Below are 7,711 nucleotides of genomic sequence, written 5' to 3'. Positions count from 1 at the left end.
ACTCTAGGGTCTCCCGGAGGCTGTGCTCGGGCAAGCTGGGCATCTCCTTGAAGGTGCTGGGTGGAGTGGCCCTCTTCTGGGTCGTGTTCACCCTGGGCTACATCACCGGCTACTTCGTGCGCAAGTGCAAATGAGCGCTGCCCAGAGCACCCAGGGGCGTGGGCTCGGAGGGACACCCCGTGTGCGAGAACCCCTCTGTGTGCACGGACTCCCACATACACAGACCCTCCTCTCTATACACAGGCTCCCTCTGTGTACACAGCCCCTCACCACGCACACAGACACTCTCCCCCCGACCAGTGCACAGGCTCCAGGGGCACAGGGGACACACGTATTGGCCTCAAGCTCACGGGGACACCACTGTGCACAGCTGTCACAGGCAGCCACAGGCGTACAGCCAAACAGGGACACGGGTACACAAGGACACACACGTGCACGCCTGGCACACAGAGCCACCCAGGGGCCCACGTGGCTGGGAGACCGGGCCCAGCCTGAGCTGGGGCTGCAGGATACACCCAGGCTAGGCCCTCAGTCCAGGGCCCCAAGAGCGCCCCTTCTCCCCGCAGCCGAGGGCACAGGCCTGGCAGCCCCAGGGTGGGGTCATCCCTGGGTGGGCATTGTGCGGAGCTGTGTGGCCCTGACCAGACCCCTGCCCTCTCTGGCCCTTCTGACTCCCATTTGTGAAAGGATGGCTCTGAGGGGGTGTATGTGTGTCCCTCTGTACATCCACCCTCCCCGGGTGCTGAGTCATTTCCTGGGTAGAGGGGCCTTAGCCCTCGTCCCAGACCCACCTCTGCATCTTCCCTCCAGGGAGGTGGACACGTTCCCCAGGGCTGTCCACCTCACAGAGTGGGCCCTGCAGGAGCCCGGCCCCTCCGCTGGCACCCTGTAGGAGGCCCAGACCCTGCACACGGAGGTCGTCATTAAATTTCTGTTGAATGAAAACACGGATGACGGTGTCTCCCGTGGGTCTCCCCGGCAAGGCGTGCGTGACTCACGGCCCCTGATGTGAGGGCAGCTGGAGGGCATCTGGACAGCGGCCGGGAGGCCTGGGAAAGGGCCTGTGAGCCTCCCGTTGGCTCTGGGCCTTGGGATGTGCCCCGTCCCGGCCAGGCCCTCTCCCGGGAGGTGGGAGCACAGAGGCAGGCCTGCGGGCGCGCATGTGGCTGGACCTGCTCCTGCCTCCCCTGACCATGGACAGCGCCTTGCCGGCTCTGCTCCAGCTCGCTTGGCCCTCGCCTGCTGTGAACTCACACCCCAGACCCCGCAGACCCCTTGCCAGAAACACCTTCTTAGGGAATTGGTCCTCACCCCAGAACTGCCCAGAACTGAGGGCAGGAGACGAGGGACAGTCAGGATCCCTATGGCTCATAGCAAACCTGGGTGTCAGAGGCCGAGCTGGCAGGGAGGGCAGAGACCCCACGGGACTGGCCTAGGGCACAGCGGGCCCACTGCAAGTCTGCCCGGGCCGGGCGGGCGTGAGGTGGGGCTGCACCACCTAGGTGATCCCTGGCTCTGAGCCCGCTGCTGGGCTGCGGTCTCCCAGCAGCGGTGCTTCAGCAGGGCCTGCTGTGGGGCAGGGGGCAGGGCAAACAGGTTAAGGGCAGTGGTGGAGGGTCTGTCCCAGCCGCCCTGGTCTCTGTGCCTCAGCACCTGTCTCCTGAGAGACTCTGCCCCCACTTGCTTGGCCACAGCCAGGGAGGGGGCCTCAGCCTAGCACCCCAGTTGGAGTCCCCTCTGGCCATCTCAGGACGGTGGAGGGTGTGGGGAGGTGGGCAGGGGTCACTGGCCTGGCTGCGTGGCCTCCGGGGGCTCTCAGCAGTCGGCGGTCGTCGCTGGAGGTGCAAGGGCTGACCCTCCCCGAGGCCCAGTGCAGCCTCGGCCAGGAGTGGAGCGAGGGCGCGGGACAGAGGGAGGAGGGAGGGGCCCCCGCTGCCCCTGCCCCCCACTCCCTCCGAGGTCTCTTCGGCTCCAGGGCCGCATTCCCCAAGTAGCCCCTGGTGAGGGGCAGGTCTGCGATGGACAGGTCACATGTGACTGGGACGGAGCAAGGAGGGGCAGCCAGCAGCGGGAGCGGGGGGGAAGAGGAAGTGACCTCGGAGCCTGTCCGGCTCAGCCCGGCACCGCTGGGTGACACCCAGGGTCCTCACGAAGCCTGCTCCCCAGGACCGGGGGGAACCTTACGGGTGGCCGTGGGCCGTGGACGGTGCTGGGGTCTGGCCTGGATCTGGCTGGCCACGCCCTGTGTGCCCCACGGCCAAGCAGGTCACAGCATGGAGAGCTGGGTGCACCAGCCCAGAGCCTGGGGGATGCGCAGCGCCCCCTGCCCCAGGCCCTACTGGCACCGGATGCCTGGCCCATGCAGGTGGGGGGCTACAGGCAGGGGCACGTGGGGCACACTCCCCCACACGGGCCACCTCAGAGAGACATGCCCCGGGGCCCCAGCTGGACCCGAGTGGCCGGAGTGGAGGTGGCGTCCCGACAGCCCTGGGAGGGTTGGGAGAGGACAGGACAGGACCCTTGGCCTCCTCTCCCACAGGAGGTTCAGGATTGGGGTGGTCTGCTGGAAGCGGGTCCCAGGAACTTGACCCCTTTGGGAAAGCCCCGGGGTGGGGTCCACCTGGTGATGCTACAGGAGCAGGTGCCCAGGACCCAGGGATCAAGGGCAGCAGCTTCTCTGGGCCAGGCCCGAGTGACAGGAGATAACTGCCTCTCACTCTTTGCTGGCAAGAGGGTCCCAGGTCCTCAGCTTCCCCACAGACACTTCCAACACGCATCTCCAGAAATCCCAGGAAGGACTCACGCGGAAGGAACCGCGATGTTCCTTCTAAATGTTTTTATTAGAGGGTCGGCTGACAAAGAAAAAGAAACGTCAAAGCGGTTTTCTGCTCTAAGTTGAATACGTTTCCAAACCTCACACGGAATCAAACTGCACCAGAGAAGAGCAGCAGGGCCGGCTGCTCCCCAACATCAAGGCGCCCCAGACCTGGTGCCACGCGGCCGCTGAAGCCACAGCCTGGTGCCAAGAGGGCAGCTCAGCTGCGGCCCCAACCCGGAGCTCCCAGCAGGGCTTCGCCGTGACGCCCACGCCCACGTCAGCCGCAGCATCTGTGGCCTTGATGGCCCGAGGATCATGAAGTGACAACCCTGAGCCACCGATGCACCCAGATGTCAGGTAGGTTTGGGGAACACCGTCACCTGGTGTCCACTTCAGCCCAGTTAGGCACGGCTGCCCCAGGGCCGACAAAGGGCAGCCCTGGCAGTGACCGGAGAGCTGGGTCAGGTAGGTGTCAAGGCAGCCCCGCCATGTCCTTCGAGGAGGGCTGGCCGGGCCCTGGGGAACCCACGTGGTTGTACAGCAGGCCTGGCGTGTGGGGTGTGGGCCTCACGCGGGTCTGGCTCTGACCGCTACATGCCTGGGTCCGGGGGGGGCTCTCGCACATGCCTGCCAGCCGCCTGTCATTTTGACAAAACACATAAACTGTCCTTTGCAGGTCAAAGACCATGGAGCACGCGTTCACTCAACAAGAAAAAGCTGGCGGGTCGGTTTTTCCTGTGCCGGCTGCTCCTGGAGCAGTGAGGTCAGTGAACTGCCGACTCAGAGCTGGAAATACCTAGAATGCCAGATGCTGAGACCCCCTTGTCCGGCACACGCTCCATGATTCCTGGCATCAAACTCCCCATGCCTCCTCCAGTCACCGCCACCCAGGTCCTGGAGCAAGCTGACGACGGTTGACCGCCCTGTCTGAGCATGGAAGCCTGTTTTGCAGTGGGAAAGCTGCACACTGACCTCCAGACGCAGGTGTGACACCTCACGGCCCTGGTGCTGGTTTAGTCGACTGACGCCCCTGCCCTCCCGAAGTCCGGCCAGTGCAGCAGGCGAGTTGGGCCATCGCTCCCGGATGCCCTGCCTCCCACCCCCAAAGCATCCTACAGCAGCAGTAAGAAAAATGATTTTGCCAATTCTAAGGTCACGTTAAAAAATGTTTTTATAAAAAGATTACGGTTTATAACAACTGGAAACCATGACACCCCACATTTCTAAGCTGCAGTGCTGGAACTGTAGGACTTCAGAAGACATCGTGTTGTAGAAAAATAACCGTGCAGCTCGGCAAAATGCACGTCGTTCAGCCTCTCAACTTAGAACTAAATATTCACACCAATTACAGTGTCCTTTCCCCCTGTGAATACACTGATTTGCTGTGTGGCTACATGATTTCAGAACCCTGTGAGCAGTTAGTTCCAATATTCAAGTGATTTCATGAAAAGCACTGGCAGAGTCAATTCGGTGCTGTGAAGGTGAAATGACTTGAGCGCATGTCAGCGTGGCACCCCCTACGACAGAATCGACTGGAAAACTGAACAGAGAATGCATATATCTTACAAACTACCGAGGTGAAAGAATAATTCAATATGACCACACGGAAGCCCTGCAGAGCCAGTGCGCCTGACAGTGCCTCCCTGGCAGCCTGAGGCAGTGGCCCGGCTGTCAGCGGAGCACAGTCACATGGGCGGCGGCGAGGTCCAGGTCCGTCTTGGACGGATACACCACCTTCAGGTGGCCCTCCTCATCCACCACCCGGACCTGCTCCACCACCAGCGGGGTGCTCCCGGCCTGCTCAGCACCGGGAGTCGCCCTGGGGCCCGGGACTTGTCCAGGAATGGCATCGACTTCGTGGTCGGAGAGGGAACCTTCGTCTTTGTTTTCCAAAGTGTACTTGTTGATTTCTGCCATTTTCTGCAAATGAAAAATATCTTTTCAACTGAGAGATTAGAGGCAACCCAGGGAAGACAGGCTGCCGTCACCCAGATGGCAAAGGGCAGCGGACGCGCCGTCTGTCCCGTGGGGCCAGAGCCTCGGTGGGCAGGATGGGCGGGGCAGGACGCTCACCAGGATGAGGGCATCCATGATGTCCTTGCAAATCTGCAGGCTGGTGGCGCTCGTCACTTCCAGAAACAGGTCACAAGTGGTTTTCTTAATCTTCAACAGAAATTAGACAGATTTCAGGAAAGAATCAAGTTATCACAAGCAGACCCCAGCAACTGCAAGGTCTAATCTGCACAAAACCCTGTAAGACGGTGTCACACAAATCTGGACTGTCGCCCGCCTGAGGGGAGACAGACACCGGGGTGCGGCACACATGGCGAGTCATGGTCGGCAGCGAGCACACACAGCCACACGTGTGAACACGACACGTGACGCGGTCTCAAAGGTGCCAGATGCTGGCACCACCCACCTTCGTCTTCTCGCTGTTTGTTATGGGCGGGAAAGAAATCACGTCGCCGTTTGCATCCACGAGGCACGGGTAATGCTCCTTCCCGTCCAGCAGGTGAAGGTACCTGGGTGAGAAGAAATACCGATAACAGGCACAGCTGTGGAAACACACCTAAAGGTGAGTGGACGAATCGCAGTTCTCTGCACACAGTAGGTGTCAGGTCAAGGGCACGTGACACAAGCCAATTCAGAGGAGATGTTCGCGAGGCCTCCTCGGCGCCCGAGCCAGCCGAGCCTGACCTGGATCAAGTACAGCAGGCCTGGCTGCCCCTCATCCGTGGTGCGCTCTCCCTGCGCACCTGGTGCACATGCCGAGGGCCCCCCTCTGAGACAACACAAGGCCTGCACTCCTGGCACCTGCTTCTCTGAAGCCACGCGACACGGGGCTACGGTGTAGAGGAGACTGAACGAACGCTGGGGAGGTCTCCCGAGTTCGGGCAGCTGCGGGAGCGCCCGCAATGGCACCGGCTGATGAAAGGGGCCCCACCTGTGCAGGCCCGACACGTTCTGCCTCTTCTTCTGCTTCCTGTGCTCCTCCGCCTCCAGCTGCAGCTGCCGCACCAGGTCCTTGGCCTTGACTTCCCGGCGCCCCAAGGGGACGATCTACGGGGTGGACACCGCACGTTGGCCCGTCGCTGGGGATCCCAGCGGGAGGCTTCTGAGAGCTGACAGTCCTCCAGGCGGACGTCCAGCGGGCTGAGGATAGAGGCTGTCCCCATGTCACGTGCAGATACACTGTGCCTTCAGAGGTCACCCCGGGGGCTGAATCTGAAACCCGCCTAATGCACAGCCGCGGCTCCACGCCTGTGGTTCTGAGGAGGCCGAGGGAAGAGATGGGGCCAGCGGCCGGAGCCAGCCCCCTGGGAACACTCCTCCACCGGGGGCCCAAGGTGCCTCATGCGGAACCCGAGAGACCAGGAGCAGGGCCTTGGCAGAACTCACACTGCGGTCAACCTCAGATCAGGGCGTTTGCGACTGGGATATAAACCACAATTTCTGGTTAAAAGTTAGCGAGCAGGTGAAGGAAACCACTTTCAAATCACCACCTCCTTTGATGAGTTTACTTTTGAAAGGAACTGTCAGCACAACCTGCTTTATTTTATGTTCCTGCTGGGGGCAGAAAAGGGCCAGATTCTAGCCAAAATGGTCTGACTCAACCACCTGCATGTGTATTTTTTGAAAAACACACAGGGAACACTCAAACTGCAAACACCGGGATGCGTGGCCTCACCCTGAGGTCTTCTGGGGGGCGGGTGGCATACAGCAGGGGCCCCCGGATGGCTCTGAGGTCGTGGGTTGCGATGGTGGCCACCGTCCTCTTCTCACAAAGGTCCTCGTGCAGCTTTGTCTGCAATACAAGTTCAAGGGCAGGCAGAGCTCAGCATGCCAAGGCCGGAGGGCAAGCCCCCGCCACCCCAGCGCCCCCGGAGCAGCCTCCCCAGCCAAGTATTTATTTCGTGGAACCTCGGCTGGAAAGCTGGTATCTGCTTATCAGCAGAATTTCTTCTGCCCTAACTCTACTGTGCAATGCTTGAGACTTCAAAGAACCCATCTCGAGCTGAAACTGATGACTGAATAAACAGAAGTGTGACTTCAAAAGGAAAACAACCCCAGCAAGCGTTTCCTCCAAAACACTGATCTCCCAGTTCTGAGCTCCTGGCTTGGCTTCCTCCCCACATGCACGTACAGCCTCAGCCCCGCAGGCCACGCTCGGGGTTGCCCACGTGCAAGGATGTGCTTTTTGCTTTAAAAGCTGGGCAGACTTCACAGAAGAACAAACTCTGAGTTTGTCTAGCTGAAACTTCACAAAAACTAAACAAGTCACCCAAGAACACGTTGGCAAGAGCTGACGATTTTAACACTCACGTGACACTGAACATGTCACCTATTGCGGAAGTCAGAAACCCACGCGCACAGCAGAGACTAAGTCCCATCGCGGCCGCGGGCACCCACCTGGGAGGAGAGGAAGCGCTTGAGCGCATTCCCGGGCTGCAGGTCCATGCCCCGCACCACGGCGCCCACGATGAAGGGCCGCACGTCCCCGACCCCGGGGCTCACCCTGACCGTCAGCGGGGCCGGGTTCTCGGCCACGTGCAGGACCCGCAGCAGCAGCCGGCTGGCCTCGTCCACCCACGCCTCCTCGCCCTCGCCGCACTCCCTCTTCCTCCGCTCCCGCCGCTTCCTCCGCGCCTCCTCCCTGTCGGGGCCCTCGGCCTTGCCCCGGCTCCGGCAGCCCCCGCGGCCCCCAGCACGCAGGTACTCCAAGATGGACCTGGTCTGGCAGCCGCTGACCATCTTCTCCAGGCGCTTGTCCCGCAGCCTGTTCCCCCGGAAGTTGATGTCCTTGAGCCTGGGGCAGTCGGCCAGCTCTGCTGGGATCTCACTCAGCTGGTTGTTGGACAGGTCCAGCGTCTGCGAGGGAGACCAGGACGCATC

General features: G+C 61.3%; 2 protein-coding genes across 2 annotated transcripts in view; one reads left to right on the top strand and one right to left on the bottom strand.

Annotated features, from left to right (window-relative positions):
- Positions 1-947, top strand: part of SMIM1 (small integral membrane protein 1 (Vel blood group)) — a 3,375-nt gene extending 2,428 nt beyond the window's left edge. Inside the window, exon 3 of the mRNA XM_024760299.1 lies at positions 8-947. Within this exon, the coding sequence (XP_024616067.1) occupies positions 8-134 (127 nt within the window). The 3' untranslated portion in view covers positions 135-947. The remainder of the gene's footprint in view (positions 1-7) is intronic.
- A 1,874-nt stretch (positions 948-2,821) lies between these two features.
- LRRC47 (leucine rich repeat containing 47) overlaps positions 2,822-7,711 on the bottom strand; it is a 12,260-nt gene continuing 7,370 nt past the window's right edge. Inside the window, exons 2-7 of the mRNA XM_024760287.1 lie at positions 7,229-7,687; positions 6,507-6,623; positions 5,763-5,878; positions 5,238-5,340; positions 4,892-4,981; positions 2,822-4,738 (exon numbers count right to left, since the gene is read on the bottom strand). Of these exons, the coding sequence (XP_024616055.1) occupies positions 4,490-4,738; positions 4,892-4,981; positions 5,238-5,340; positions 5,763-5,878; positions 6,507-6,623; positions 7,229-7,687 (1,134 nt within the window). The 3' untranslated portion in view covers positions 2,822-4,489. The remainder of the gene's footprint in view (positions 4,739-4,891; positions 4,982-5,237; positions 5,341-5,762; positions 5,879-6,506; positions 6,624-7,228; positions 7,688-7,711) is intronic.

Source organism: Neophocaena asiaeorientalis, unplaced genomic scaffold (assembly GCF_003031525.2).
Source record: "Neophocaena asiaeorientalis asiaeorientalis breed wild unplaced genomic scaffold, Neophocaena_asiaeorientalis_V1.1 scaffold489, whole genome shotgun sequence".
NCBI classification, from domain to species: domain Eukaryota; kingdom Metazoa; phylum Chordata; class Mammalia; order Artiodactyla; family Phocoenidae; genus Neophocaena; species Neophocaena asiaeorientalis.
Note: the sequence above shows the minus strand (reverse complement) of the source record. Positions and strands in the feature narration are given on the sequence as shown.